This window comes from Choristoneura fumiferana, chromosome 24, assembly GCF_025370935.1.
Source record: "Choristoneura fumiferana chromosome 24, NRCan_CFum_1, whole genome shotgun sequence".
In the NCBI taxonomy this organism is placed as follows: domain Eukaryota; kingdom Metazoa; phylum Arthropoda; class Insecta; order Lepidoptera; family Tortricidae; genus Choristoneura; species Choristoneura fumiferana.
Genome location: NC_133495.1, coordinates 3,401,262 through 3,417,082, shown reverse-complemented (window position 1 = coordinate 3,417,082; position 15,821 = coordinate 3,401,262). Strand labels below are relative to the sequence as shown.

Here is a 15,821-nt window from a genome sequence, read left to right as displayed (position 1 = left end):
AGCAAAAAAGTTAAAAATAAATAATCCGCGAAATTATTACATTCCATAAAAATATACAACACAGATAGCAACTAACACCTAGTGGCAACACTGCATTTGACACGTACCTCCTGCATCCAGAAGTCTTTGGGAATACTGAATAATTCTTTTATGTTGACTTCGCCAAGACCGTCAGTGTTTAGGGCTCCTTCAGTGGGCACAAATCCGAGTGGAGTCTCCACATGGCAAGGTTCATTGTCACAGCGGCGCAGTACCCAGTCAAGCACGCGAGAATTCTCACCGAAGCCCGGCCAGAGGAATTTGCCCTGGAAGAATATGTTACTACTTATATCAAGTAGCTCAAAGTGTGGTTTTTTGAATAATACATTAACAAAAATAATAAGGAACCACTCTGTGTCGAGCAAATTCTCCTCAAGTCAAAAAAGATCAAAAGTTTGCTTGTCCATCAGCAATGTAGGTAAACGACACAATGATATTGACACTTGTATTATTCATTTTAAGATTGATCAATGCAAAATAATGATAGTATAATTACCTCCGCATCCTTCCTGAACCAGTTGACGTGGAAAATCTTGGGCATGCTGCGGCCAGCCCGAGGCATGGACAGCCAGTGCTGCAGGTACTCGCCGAAGTTGTAGCCGAAGAATGGACGCATGGCGAACGGGTCGTGCATAACCACTTTGCTCTAAAGCCAATGAAAATAATTATTTATTATTATTTGTTGCGAAATACAGATTTTAGTTTTACCAACTTTAAACATGAATGTAATTTTATACTATACCTTGTTAAACTTAAAAAAATATTACTGGTTCTATTCTATCTGAGATCTGATAACTGATTCTACAATACTAATGAGATTAATAAATAAATCTTTGCTTATATTATCCAGAGAGCAAAAAACTCGGTCCATTACTAATAGTTAATTGTAGTGTAGTTTACCATTTCAACCCTGCTTTGGTATAAACCAGGGGTAACTTACGCTGTGCTCAGCAGCAGCAGTGGCTTCAGAGCGCATGGCAGCGCCCATGAATACGCCGTGCTCCCAGTCCCGGGCTTCTACGACCAACGGCACTCCCGCCGGTCGCCGCCCGCCCAGTAGAATAGCAGAAATCGGTACTCCTTCAGGACTTTCCCAATCGCCGTCAATCATCGGACAATTTTCCGCTGGTGTGCAGAATCTGAGGAGCAAAAGTATATTTATACTTACATATCGACTAAAGTTCAAAGTACCTATACATTTCAAGAGATATATATAATACTAAATAAATAAATAAACTTTGTTACTGTTTTTAAAATTCAGTTTACTTTTTTAGTAGTAGGTACCATCAGCCAAATAAATGGTCTATCATTTTTAAACAAGTTCCTATCAAATGATTACTGATTCCAAATATGTATATATAACTCGCTATCTTAAAAAAATGTCGCTTAGTCAAGTTGACAGACACGTCTATTGGCATTATTGTTTTAAGACATGCAAACGATTATCAACTTTAGGGTGGTAGACCAAAGACCACATATTTGGCTGATGGTACGCCAGGGATCGTAAATGCACAGAAAGTTGCGGTTAGTAACAGTGGTGGCGTCCTCTATTTGGTGAGTTAAATTGTGAACAACTACCTCAACTTTCGGGAGAGTGTTTTAGCGCTGGCAACACTTTTTCATGAAAAGAGATAGGGAACTGTTGGATGGGCCAAAGCTTTCTCTAATACTCTTTGACCAAAGCTAATGTCTTTCAGCCAACTAACCTGGAATTCGGATGAGCAGCCGGGGTCTTCTTGCTAGGATCCCAAACTTGTCCCTTCCAGTCGATGAGACTTTCCGGGGCCTTGCTCATGCCTTCCCACCAGACGCCACCGTCAATTGTCTCCGCCACGTTGGTGAACACCGTGTCTTTGAATACTGACGCCATTGCAATGGGATTCGTTGATTCGGAAGTACCTGTAGAATAAACAAAATTTTACGCTTAGATTTTTTCTTAAAGAAAATGTACACTTGTTTGTTATCGGTCAATATGCAGACCACAGATCTAACGTTAAAAATAAGAATCTCAATAAAGTTGTCTTAAAAAAACTTAGACGACGGCGTGCATTAAAAAGAAAAAAACTATTTTGATTGATAATATTCTTCGTGTGAAGATTGTGAAGAGATTATTCTGCGGCTGCGGATACTAACCTGGAGCAACTCCAAAGAACCCGTTCTCAGGATTAATCGCCCTCAACACCCCGTTCTTATCAAACTTCATCCAAGCAATGTCGTCGCCGACGCATTCCACCTTATACCCGGGCAGGCTGGGCGTCATCATAGCCAAGTTGGTCTTGCCACAGGCCGAGGGGAAAGCGGCCGCAATGTAGCGCTTGCGGCCTTGTGGGTCGGTGATACCAACGATCTGAAACAATTGTGTGGTTAGAAGAATGTCCTTAACATTTTCCACGAAACTAAAAGATATACTTAGAAGTAACGTGAGCTAAACGAGGTGCCTATATGGATGACATGCCAGCCACATATTTCGTGTCCCGTCTCGGCTCAGCAGGGCTACTACGAAACTCGAAACTCCCCGTCCCTCTCGCTCTCGTATTAAATTAAATAGTATGTGTCAGAGGGACCGCGCGACACGAACTTCGAGTTTCGTAGTAGTCCTGCTGTTTGTACCTAACGAAGTTTGAAGTCGAAAAATGGTACCGTAATTTAACAATTGAAAATACAGAAAGGCTAAAAATGGGAGCTGGCTAAAGCCTATTTATACCATTCAAGAGCTTGCATACAAGTTGAATTACATCTCACACTATTGAGGTACAATGAATTCAGCTGTCAAACAAATACCGCAATGTAGTGAAACTTGCATGCAAGTTCTCGCATAGTCTAAATGGGGCTTAAGTAAATATGTATGAAATTATGTTTTCTTTCGGCAGAGACAGTACCGATAGATGGGGATAGGTAGTGTAAGTTTAGCAGTAAAGTGGGATTATTCACCAGCATATGCTCCGCAAGCCAGCCCTCTCGGCGCGCGATGACGGACCCTAGTCGCAGAGCGAAGCACTTCTTGCCCAGGAGGCTGTTGCCACCGTATCCGCTGCCTGAAATAACACGCTTATGTAAAGAAGATACTCTACTTACACTAAACTGTGTAGAGTTTGTGAACTGATCATTCACACGAGTAAGGTGAAGGCACCGTCATGGATAAGAACCAATAATGGTTTTTTTTTCTGGTAACCCAAATTTTAAGAAACAGACTCTACTTTTTTTTAATCGAATAACACTAGGTATATCTATGTTCAGATGACTGATCATAAGTAGTAAAGTTCATGAATGGTGAGCTAGAAGGCATTGAATCCTTGTTGTCCATTACTGGGTAAGTACTACTGGCTTAACATGTCCATGATTGGTGCCGTGTCACCCTACTACCTAGAAACATCCACTGGGCATATTTTCGAAGCTGTCATAAACTAGAGATCATCTAAACTTTTTTTCGTTATGTTTTCTGTTGATCATATTTGGTGGGAGAGGCTACATACAATATAGATCTCTCCCCGGCGGATGTTATGCCCGGGGACCGAAGCCCATAGGAAGGGCAACGGAATTTATACATATGCGTCCAGAGTTGAGAAACTTCGATAGCACGATGTAGGATTAGGTCGGAGTTTGTATATTTGCTCATTAGGTGGCGCTAGGAGTTGCTACAATCGTCTCTTACCGTAGCTGACGATCTCGTTGTCAGTGGGTTTGTGCAGGATGATGGTCCGCGGCGGGTCGCAGGGCCAGCCGGGGATGCCGCCGCCGCCCACCGCGTGCAAGCAGCGGACGAACTGCTCGTCGTTACGTAAGGCTTCCAGCACTTTGCTACCTGTCGGGGTAAGGCATGGTCAGGGGCAATTCAGAATTGCGTAGATGTAAAGGAGTCGAAGATCCGTCAAACGTTTAAGGTATGATATACTCGTATATACGTAACGTGTGATATGTTCGCCAGAAATGGTGACTTCTATAGGTACTTTGTTTTGTTTCCAACCTACACACACTAATTGTTCGGGCGACTCAACGACTCGGTGTGTAAGTCGCGAGGTGACACATAATTGGCTGCCCGATCGTCGCGACCACCAATATGCACTGCCGATTGTTACCAGCTTGACAACCAAGCCGTCGTCGTAACGTAAGTGCGTAATGAATGAGCATAAAGCTCAGCAACGTCCTTTCGCGTATTGTAGGTACAAGTTATCTACTGCAGGTAAGTATCAATCGGTTGCACAACGCTTTTTGCTGAAACAGTACACTTATTTATTACCTTTCTGACTTAGAAGACTTAACGAAATTAGGAACCTGCTGGAAATCACCCACTGAATTTAGTGTATTTCCCAATTATTTGAAATTGTTTGACTTACCCATTCGAGTCATGACCCGCATGGAATACACGACGTACGGAGAGTCAGTGACTTCGACGCCGATCTTGGACAGCGGAGAACCGACCGGGCCCATCGAGAACGGGATCACGTACATGGTCCGACCTGGATGGAAGGAGATACATGAGTTAAGGAGGAATGATCAACATACATAAGCGTTTTAAAGTTTTCCGTGTAACATAAACGAGGATCACTTCGTTTTCTCTTAAAAACAAGCGAGCCATGTTGTTAGACTCTACCAAGCTTGTTCAGGAAGTTGTGTTGGTCGGGTTGTTTGGTTATATTGTTTAAGCTAATTGTAATCATAATCGCTTTCACAATTTCTTGCTTTAAGGTAATAAGGGATGGTAAAAGCAATCACAGGCGCCCGCTCGTTCAAAATTTAAATGATTCAGAGCGCAGATTAGACTTCGCTATCAATTTTACGTTTTAAGCGAACAAATGACAGTTGAGTTAGACTAACCTCTCATGCACCCCGGGAACCTCTCGGCGACAGCTCGGTCGTAGTCACTGGGAGCGATGTAGTTGCCGAGCGCCGACTTCTGGCCGGCGCGGGCGGCGGGCACGACGTCGCGTTCCCGGTCGGCGCAGATGAAGGTGCGCGACTCGACGCGAGCCACGTCCGATGGGTCAGTGCGGGCCAGGTAGCTGAGGAAAGAATTTTCTAGTTATTGGCGGTCTCATCCGCGGCCATATGCCTCACGTGCAGGGCTTAGACCTCCTATCTACCTAAATTGAGAGAGCAGTAGTTCCTACGCGAGCCTATTTCAGATTGTGATAACTTCACATAGCCAAACCACCGCATAGCTACGCCTGTGCCTCGAGGGCTGTAGTTCTTAATCGACGCTGCTGTTGAAAACTACCTACAATAGTGCGGGTTAAAATACAAAGAGGTATACCAAGACAGTCAAAACAGACAAAAGTGTTGAACAATCAACTTACTTAATTCACTTCTTGTAGTATACTCCTATCAGACATTAAGCAGTGTATGGTTTGATGGCATCGCTTTATCGCCACTCCACGCGTTCAGACTAGACAATCCTCAGGCCACAACTCAGGCAAAGTCCAATACCCCCCAAACAGTATCACCAACACCGTGACCATCGTCACCGTCTTCTAGAGTATGGACGCTTGCAACATGCCATCCAACACGTGTCAGTACAGTACCAATCAGTCCCATATATTTATAATGGTCAGTTGCAGATAGAAACATGCGTCAACGTGGCGTGGCGCTGGCGTCGCGTTTTAGTCACAGATCTATATCGAACTTTTTACACGCAAGATAGGCAAACTTTTACCATCTAATCGATATATAGATATAGGTTTTGTTTTAGTAATATCCGCCTTAAGAGTATCGCTGCTGAATGGAGGCTGAGTGAACTTACCAGTTGTCATACTTGGGCAGCTTTCGCAGCGTGCCCTGCTGCTGCATCAGCCGCACCAGCGCCGCCGCCTCGGGCTCGGAGCCGTCACACACGTGCACTTGCTCCGGCTGGCACAGAGCAGCGCTGCGCTCCACGAACGCGCGGACCTGTCGGAAGATTTATACTTTCAAGGCGCTGACATCAAAATAAAACTCACAGAGAGTGATGATGGAGTTTGCCAATAAGAGCGACAGAAAAATATTTTATACCTACCACTGTTTATTTATCATAATACTACGCCCATGAAGTGCCTAGGTATATTTTTTATCCCTATACAGCTTTCAGTAAAAAGCCGTGGTGGCAGTGGTTTGACCCATAGGTCATAGCCTCTCAAGCAGAGGATCGTGGGTTAAAGCCCCGACTTGCACCTCTGAGTTTTTCGAAATTCATGTGCGAAATTACATTTGAAATATACCACGAGCTTTACGGTTAAGGAAAACATCGTGAGGAAACCTGCACAAACCTGCGAAGTATCTCTGAGAGGAGGCCTGTGTCCAGCAGTGGGACGTATATAGGCAGGGATGTTACTTTATTACTACTGAGTCAAATCATCAAATTTGTCAAAGGATAATGAGTATCCCAAGACGATTGACGAGTGTCTTTGATGATCTCTTCTCTGTCTCAGCGCAAACAATCAAAAAGAAAAAGGAGGTTCTTTATTTTTATGGGTACACCATAACTTGACGTAAGCAGATGAGGGAAAATCCCAATTACTGGTAATAATTATACCCTCAGATACCTAACATAGAATGTGTCGCACAGACGTTACGGTTTTGCATGTGTAGCTGAGGAGTAATAAAAGGTTGTAGTTCATAAGCTCGGAGATTAAAGTAACGCTCGCGTCAATCAATTACCACCCTAATTAACGTTAATTACAGAATTTACTGCGTTTATCGAATGGACTTTGGATGCTGGGTCATATGGGCAACCTAATAGGAAACGTAAGTACAGACTCTCTTTGTCCTGTAGGACTTCGCAGTCGGCTCTTATCTGTTCTGTGGACTCATTTAGACTTTCATTTGGACTCATTTAGAGTATTTATCAGGACATCTCTGATTTATTTATTTGATATCTATACTATAAGTGTATATTACTTAGTGGTAATAAAGATTTTTAAAACAGCATTTATAAAAGAAATCTTTACTGGCGTGTCGTTGCTGGGTCGGAACAAATCAAGCGTATTAAGTAAGGCACAGAATATCCACCAGATGTAACTAGTAATATTCGCCCCGATTGCTACCACCATCTTGCTCGCTAATCCTGCCGTGAAGCAGCAGTGCTTGCACTGTTGTGTTTCGGCGTGGAGAGTAGACAGCCGGTAAAATTACTGGCACTTGAGGTATCCCATCTTAGGCCTCTAGGTTGGCAACGCATCTGCAATACCCCTGATATTGCAGATGTTTATGGGCGGTGGTGATTTTTGCCATCAGGAGACCCACTTGCTCGTTTTCCATTCAGTCAAATAAAAAAAAAATAAAAAAAACCGAGGTGACCAATGTAAATCAAAATAGTATAAATTCGATATTGTTTTCTTATGAAGCGTAGGTATGTTTGACACTAGGCTGGGGGGCTACTGCGAAATTCGAAAATTGAAGTTTGTGTCGTACCGTCGTCCCTCTCACTTTCGTATTAAATAATATTAGCATCAGCGGGACGGCAGGATACGAAGTTCGAATTTTGCACTTCATAGTATAGGGCCCGTTTGCAACGAGACACAGATGTGTGCCCAATGCACACCCTTAAATTGGCAAAATGAGGGCTATCGTTTTTTGTCTCACTAGATGGCGCACTGTTGCGTGAGGTTTTTAAGTATGGCTTTCAAAGTCTGTTATTACGGGCGTGAAAACAAAGTTTAGATTAAAATCATATTTAATACACCTTAAAACCGTACCATAAAAATATCGAGCATGCCACAGTGTTGCATAGTCCCCGTTTTGTTCGGAAAGAAGGGAGGACAAAGGTTTCCGAAAGACAAAACTGTCTCAAAACACAGACATTCATTGCCCAGGAACGCATATTTTCCATAATTAATTTCAGATATAGCAAAATATTCACAAATTTATTCTAATTATAAATAAACCCGCGTAGGTCACCCAAAAACTATGAGATTTGACATTTCGGAGACCTCACGCTACACTAGCGCCTCTAGTGGCGAATTCATACGCGATAGCCCTCATTGAAAGAAGTTCATGATTCAAGCCTCGTCGGTACGGTACCTTATAGTCCAAAAACTTCTACATTAAAAAAAAAAAAACAAAAGATAGTCTTGAATCATGGTCGCTGTGGTGTCACTACCAATTTAAGGGTTAAAAATTATCACCAAGTGCAAAACTCGAACTTAGTATGTTGCCGTCCCGCTGACGCTTATGTCATTTAAACGCGAGTGAAAGGGACGATGCGATACGAACTTCGATTTGCGAGTTTCGTGTAGCCCTACAGGTCACTCCGGGTTTACCAATGTGGGGAGAAGGTACATAGAGAGATCTCTCTCCAAGCAGATGTTATACCTAGAGACCGAGGACCGAAGTCCGAAGGAAGAGCGTCGGAAATCGTATTTACGCGTCGAAGATGAGAAATCAATGGCGCGATGCAGTATGTTGGAGTTGCTATATTTGATCTCTAGATGGCGCTAGGAGTCGCTACACTAAATGACATAATATGATGTGTGCATGGAGGTGTAGGTATATTACATCCATTGGGTTATGTGCCTGGTGCCTACCTTGGGCGAAAGGGCCGCTAGTTGGGGGTTGAGTTTGGCGGCGCGCGGGGCGGCTTGGTGTGCCGCGCGGCTGCAGCCAAGGGCCACTTGGGCGCATCTGGAACAAGAACCATGGGTTAATTGGGACTCGACGAGGAACATATACCAACAATGACTCCTTAGAGTCGCTATTTACATTTACATAAACACTATTTTCGGCGTTTTTTTGTACGAGTAGGTTTCTACGCGTTGAATCACTTACTTATACAATATTATTGCGAGGAAAAGAAAGGAATAATTTTTTCAATCGTTTCGTTCACTCTTCACTATCTCTATAGCAGTATGGAATATAATCTGCTCTAATAAGGTAAGTTAGTAGGTTGTATGTGACGTCTTTGAATACCAAACAAAGCAAAGTAACACAAAGATGGTATTTTGTATCACAGTCTCATGTATAATTTTTCAATATTTTAAACATCAATGCTGCCCTCCTAAGCCAAAAGGCGCTATCTCAAAAAAAAATCACTTGAGTTATTAATACTATTGTGTAGCTTAAAACATTCTGCATCACATGGAATGACAAAAAAGCATTTTTTTTGGGATAGCGCCTTTTGGCTTAGGAGGGCAGATGTACCATTAGAACATGGAGATATATATTGAATACTTAAACTTTGTTACCTATGACTGTACACCTCTGTTACTTTTAATTTGATGAAATGATTACTCGTAAATCACAAATAAACATAACACAAATAGACTGGTACTTATAACTAAAAAAACATAGGTACCTATATTGTGTTCCACAAGAACAAAAAAACATGCTAAAAGCTAAGCTAATAATAGTAAATATACTTAGAAATGCGAACAAAGAAAACAGAACAAGGAAATGAGTAAGGCATTCTAAAACTTATTATGCGAAGTTGTGAAGTGAAGGGTATATTTCCAAAACATCCGCGATAAGATGAAAATGTTTATATGCGAATGTTTATATAATTATGTTTATGTGACGATAATGAAATAAAAATAAAAAATAAAAATATTTTTTAACTGCGCGAATTAATTAGTGCCTATATGCTTGAAATGAGGCATTTGATTGACAATGGAATTTTCGACTGATTTTAGAATTAAAACAGCTATCAAGGTCTTGGGTGAACATTCGAGCGTTTCGACCATACGATTAAATAAACCTCATTACCATATCCCATGTTTATAACAACGGAAGGATAAGTCGTCGACAAATTTTGATCACGCTAGATTCAGCATTGGTAGTGTATTGTATAATTCTTTATTGCATATAAAACACATGAAAATAATAATTAAAAGTTAAAAGGAGAAAGAGTTAAAGGGATCTCTTACAGTTAACTTTTGAACTATTGAAAGGACATCAGAAACAAGAGTAGACACTACAATATAAGTCTTTAGTTTTCATAAAAAAATAAACTATTAATAATATTTGCCGAAACGGTAATGGGAAAAACCCCGCAAGAACGCCAAGAACCGAAGAAGAAGCGTTTAAGCTATATTTAGGACGTATGAAGTGAGGGATTTGTATAGAAGAGCAATGTAAACTGGTTGAGTCGGATACTTCGCAAAAATGTATAGAATCTGATGCCTAGGTATTGTCTTGTGCGCACAGACGGAATAGCAATCACCGTTTATATTTGTAAACGGTGATGTTGGTGGAACGAAATGGTAATGAGGATTGTGATTGTGAGCGTGTTAGTTATTTATAATACGCAAGTTATGTAGTGATACCAAAAGGAAGTTTCAAATAAACATTTCCCGTTACTGAACAGTGACTGATATTTACACTTTTTTACTGTCCCACGGCGGAGCCGAATAACATCCCGAGTAAAGTAGGTATTTAATAATAATTAATAAGTAAGTAAAAGTACCTACTTACGTAGTTTTTGAAGAGCGTTTCTTAAATTGTTTTTTGTTATGTTATAGAGCCAACAAATGTTGGGGAAGTTACTATGATTGTTATGTTATAGCACAGTGTTAAATTATTTTTAACCGATTTCAAAAAAAGGAGGAATTCTATATTAGTGTATGTATTTTTTGTACCTAATTTGTAGTTTAGTAAAAAAAAAACAAACGAAGAATTTCCCCGGTTAGAAAAAGGCGTAATATTATTGTATCGTGTTTTATACTTACTTAGCAGTCTTCCAAACGTAATCTTCAGGAATCGAATTCAAGTGCAGCATTTTGAAAGATATTTGGTTTAATTAAAAATAAAATAATAACGAATTAAAGTAGAAACTGGACACTGATTAAAAAAATACAAAATATAAATTAATACTTTCTGATTTGTTAAGACTAAAGAAAATTTAAGTCAATTCGTGAAGCTAAAGAGATATACGAGCCATCTGTAGTATCCGATTGTATTTAATATATCACCCATTTAACGAGGTCTTGCGAAATGCCTTGCAGCGGGAATAATGCTTCAAAGTTGCGCGCGCGTCGTTTTATACAAGAGGCTTGCGCGCACGGCGGGCGTTGATTGGCAGAGCGCGCGGGTGTGTCCACACGTAATCATTCGAATCGTTGCACACATCAATAACAAAATTAGATTGAAACGACTTGTTTTTTAACGTTTATCTTGAGTTTTATCAATTAATTATGTTTATAAGCTGTAGTGTGATGACTTTGTGGCTATGCAGAGTTGGTAAGCTTAGAAGTAACATAAGTTTGTAATAGTGCGTTTAATTTCATCAGAAACTGAGTGGTGCTCAAGGTGGTCTTGCGTCATTCCTATGCTATAGAGGCGATGACCGCGTGCAATAGAATGTTTTGGTCCTCGATACTACACTGATACGTCGGCACGCATTAAGATGAAATTATGACATGTTACGTAGCAAAACAACGCTACTTTGTAAGCTCAGAAAAACTTTAGTATATTTTAACGTCGTCTGTTTTGATGACAACGGTGTGAAATCAAGCAATTTGGCTCTAGTACTAAATGCGGCAAAGCATATCGATTTAGAAGATTAGATAGATAAATCGATAGATTTATTAATTATAACCTTCTGGAAAAATAGATATAAGTACAACAAAATAGAATACTATGATCATAGCATTGTGGGATCGTTTTTTATATGCGTTATCAGTTGCACGTGATGTTTTTAAATAATAGCCTCAAAAATCTCTAGTATAATAATATGTACGCACAAACCGAAACACCAATTACGGATTAATTATGGAGTGGTATTATTGAGAATTATAGGGTACAGACCCTTCATCACTTATACTTTAATGACGTCAATCACAGTGGCTTAAAATAAAATAATCCATAGGATTACATTATTATTATTAATCGACTCTACATCCTGAAACACACAACAATACAGCGATACAGTATCGCTTGAACTTTGTGCGAAAATAATGATTGCTAGCTACAGTCACAAGCAGCTGTAGCTAAACGTGAGTACTTGTACAAATTGATAACGAATAATGGACTCCCCCTAGAGACAAAGAATAGATAGGTATAGTTTCTACATATTTTAAAAGCATTGTTATTATCGCTCAGTATAACCTCTCTAAGCACGTGTACCATATGTATGTAAAGATACATTTCTCTCTACTTAGCTATCTATCACGAAATATAACACATACTTAATATAATTGTTTTAGAAAGACAAAAACACGTCATGCCACAGTTATGTTTGTATGCCACTTGGCTAGAGCCCCAAATCTTTGAGGGATATTGGTGACCCTACCCACGCAGGTAGAATTACCAACAACGCTGCTTCAATGGTAATGCACAAAAAAATGTAGTACAGTCAAGGGCAAAGATATTGACACGGCCAAAGTTGCAAAAATATGCATCTACACGGTCTTAATGTTAAGTGCATAGAGTCGTGTATACATATTTTTGTAACTTTGGCCGTGTCGATATCTTTACCCTTGACTGTACCAAGAAAACAATAAAAACAATCGCTAAATATTCAAAAAACAAAATGTCAACCAAAAGTACATCCAGAATTGATCTTAGTTACGGTAACAGAAAGCATTTAAAACAATTAGTAGCAAAAAATAATACCTTCAAATGTTAGTTATATATTAGAAAATTATAAATATGAATGTCTAAACTAAACAACCAATAGATAAAGTAAGAAAATATTTGGTTTTATAGAAGTATGTACCTACCTTAACGATAGAACTCTTAACATCTTATATTAGGATTCGAATCCGTAGACACCAAAAACAGTAGGTACGACCGTAACCAAAGGGCTTGAGTAAGAAACTAAATTTTTACTATTACTATTGACGAAATTTATTCAAAATCTTCTCGACAATTGGACTGCGTTATGCAATAACGACCTAAGCGACAAAATCGAAGAAAAAAAGTTATGAATGCAGGTCGATTCTAAGCATGAGAAACTATGTACTCGACTAACGGAAAACCGTTAAAAAATTGATTTCTACTGCCTTATTATAAGCGGTAGAATCAAGCGACACATCAAAATTTGTATGAACCTAAGCAAACATTCGTTGCGTTGAAAAGAATCATGCGACAAAGTTACTTTTACAAAATAAATAAACAGACATTTATAATCTCAATAACGAATGAAGCGCCCAAAAGTTGTCGATAATTCTTTTGGTTTTACCGTTCCCGTTATTATAAAAACGCAATATCGAATTAACATGGACATTAGACATGGCTTTCGTCTTGTCCATGTTCATTTTCAGGCCAACTTAGTTAGATATTACTGCAACACCCTTACTGGGTTGTACTAACTGTAACATTAAATAAATAAATAAACTCTTCTGAGGTCAGCGAGCATACTGAGGTCCTCCATAGTCTCAGCCATGACTACAATATCGTCGGCGAATCGAAGGTGAGTGAAGTACTCGCCATTAATGTTGATGTTTCGTTCTTTCAAGTCCAGAACCTTAAAAGCATCCTCCAATATAGCTGATTTTCGTATTGGGCCCTTGGCAATTGTTATTCAGTATGATCGTCTTTCTTTATCGCTTTTTCTTATTCCTGACCACCAATTAAAAATCACTGTGTATATTTATTTTTGGCTTAAAACCAAGCCATATTGACGCTTTTGACAAAAAATTGTCGGAAGGAGATTTTTAAGTTTACAAATCATACATTAAACATAGTATTTATTTGACTTACATTAAAAAGTGTATTGAAATATTTGGATATAATCTTATTCTGTTTTATATTTCACCAAAAACAAAAAGCATTAAAAAATCAAGCGACAATTCTGTCGTATATTACGTTATTACTAAATAAATTAGCCTGATCATAGATTTAGTGCTATAAAGAATTAAGCGGAAAAACGTAAATAATTTAAAAACTTAAATACATATCGCAATTTTATTTTAACTTTTAATTATTATGTACGCTTCTACAACTGTACAGTAAGAATTGTACTTTTAACTCAAAAAATGCACTTACAGCAACTGTTTTAAATCTAAAGTTTTACAAACTCATTTTCTCGATTTCAACTTATTGTCGCTTGATCGCTTATTGCATAAAGCTGTCCATTAGTCCCACTCATTAATCAACTAATTGTTTTACAATTTGTCAATTAATAAGTACTCTGATGCTCTGGTCGGGCAAGGTTTGGTGACATTTAAATACCGAAAGGTATCTTTTAACGATTTAACAAGCTGGCAACTAAATTCAAGAACTACTGGATTTTCTGGTTTCAATAAAATTATTAAGACTTGTCATCACAGATCTACCTATGTAGATTTAATTACATAGTAACTATCAGAATACATTGTCTGCCTGCCCTAAAGAAAAGGATTTTTTGTCTTACATTGTTCTTTGTGTATTTAAATAGGTAAGTAGGTACTTTTTACGTATAAACAACAGCAACCGTAACACCACGTATGTTTTGACCAAGGCCTGATAGCAGGGTTACTACGAAACTCGAAACTCGAAGTTCGTGTCGTGCGGTCCCTCTGTCACTTATACTATTTAATACGAGAGCGAGACGGACGGTACGATACGAACTTCGATTTTCGAACTTCGGAGTAGGCCCTCAGGGAGTTGATGATGTGCTGACGGGTTTTTTAGCCAATGAGTCCGTCCGGCGCTGTCTGCAGGGCTACTACGAAACTCGAAACTCGAAGTTAAAAAAAAAATAAGTAAGATTTTTCTAATGATTTCGTATTTTGTACGGAATATTCCACGTTTAGGGTAGGTAGGTTTAGGTTAATGAAAATTTGCACTTTAAAGTTGAATATTTCGCAAACAAATCACTGAATCGAAAAATCGTTTTAGCAACCCCCTATTGGTTTTAAAAGACCCATACAACGATACCCCACACCATAGGGTTGGATGAGAAAAAAAAATCACCCCCACTTTACGTCTATGGGAGCAGTCTTTTTGATTTTTTTATTGTACCATTTGGTCGGCATATAGTTTACATATATATCCATGCAAAATTACAGCTTTCTAGCATTGATAGTCCCTGAGCAAAGCCGCGGTCGGACAGATAGACAGACATGGCGAAATTATAAGGGGTTCTGTTTTTGCCATTTTGGCTCCGGAACCCTAAAAACTTAGAGGGAAACATTTCAACGTATCGTACTGTCGTCCCTGCAGCGCTACTACGAAACTCGAAACTCGAAGTTCGTGTCGTGCGGTCCCTCTGACACTTATGCTATTCAATACGAAAGCGAGAGGCACGGTACGATACGAACTTCGAGTTTCTCTTCGAGTCTCTTATACATACAAGCGTCAGCAGGACGTAGATATCCCGCTTACCGGGACCGCGGTCGCCACTCGAGAACCTTTCTTACTAGCGTTATCGGTTAGCATTACGCAACTGATAGTATAAACTTACCTTAGCTGAGCTCTCTGGTTACAGAGAAAACTGTGACGAATCTTGCTCGCGCCGGCAATAAAATGAGCAAGTCGGTACTCCATATTGAATCACTGTACCTACGACACACCACTATTAAGTGCAATTTTATTATTGTTAGCTTAGCCAGCTTTAACACTTGCAACTCAATGCCCTGCCGCTCGCCAGAGCGTATGTGTTGCACTGGCAATATAACAAGTGAAAAATTCCAATATTTTACGGACTACAATCGATAGGTATTACTTACTAAGTAATCACTGGGTAATGAGAACTTACTCAATACACGTTACCATGCGTTAGCATTTAGGATTGAATCCGAGATTTCTCTTGACAAATTTTAGAAATTTTGCCAACGATTTGAATGAATTGTTTCCAAATTTTAATTTTTAAAAAACAAGGTACCTTAAGATTATTGAAGCACAAAGAATAAGGTTCAGAAAGTCGAGACCACATTACGTTAGTATCTACTTTTGAT

General features: G+C 39.4%; 2 protein-coding genes across 6 annotated transcripts in view; one reads left to right on the top strand and one right to left on the bottom strand.

The window, feature by feature from the left end:
• LOC141441647 (phosphoenolpyruvate carboxykinase [GTP]-like) overlaps positions 1-15,821 on the bottom strand; it is a 42,432-nt gene that overhangs the window by 609 nt on the left and 26,002 nt on the right. Inside the window, exons 1-12 of one of the 4 annotated variants that reach the window (XM_074106439.1) lie at positions 15,329-15,520; positions 8,535-8,631; positions 5,777-5,922; positions 4,855-5,039; positions 4,374-4,496; positions 3,692-3,841; positions 2,971-3,074; positions 2,173-2,386; positions 1,746-1,938; positions 980-1,178; positions 536-685; positions 108-305 (exon numbers count right to left, since the gene is read on the bottom strand). In XM_074106439.1, the coding sequence (XP_073962540.1) occupies positions 108-305; positions 536-685; positions 980-1,178; positions 1,746-1,938; positions 2,173-2,386; positions 2,971-3,074; positions 3,692-3,841; positions 4,374-4,496; positions 4,855-5,039; positions 5,777-5,922; positions 8,535-8,631; positions 15,329-15,411 (1,842 nt within the window). In that variant the 5' untranslated portion in view covers positions 15,412-15,520. Of the gene's footprint in view, positions 1-107; positions 306-535; positions 686-979; positions 1,179-1,745; positions 1,939-2,172; positions 2,387-2,970; positions 3,075-3,691; positions 3,842-4,373; positions 4,497-4,854; positions 5,040-5,776; positions 5,923-8,534; positions 8,632-10,670; positions 10,937-12,662; positions 12,761-15,328; positions 15,521-15,821 lie in introns of those variants that run through there. The other 3 variants (XM_074106442.1, XM_074106440.1, XM_074106441.1) reach the window with 3 other exon arrangements.
• The window catches only part of LOC141441652 (uncharacterized), a 48,144-nt gene continuing 43,376 nt past the window's right edge, over positions 11,054-15,821 (top strand). For both annotated transcript variants that reach the window (XM_074106451.1, XM_074106449.1), the window contains exon 1: positions 11,054-11,181. The gene's annotated coding sequence lies outside the window, so the exon portion shown is untranslated. The remainder of the gene's footprint in view (positions 11,182-15,821) is intronic.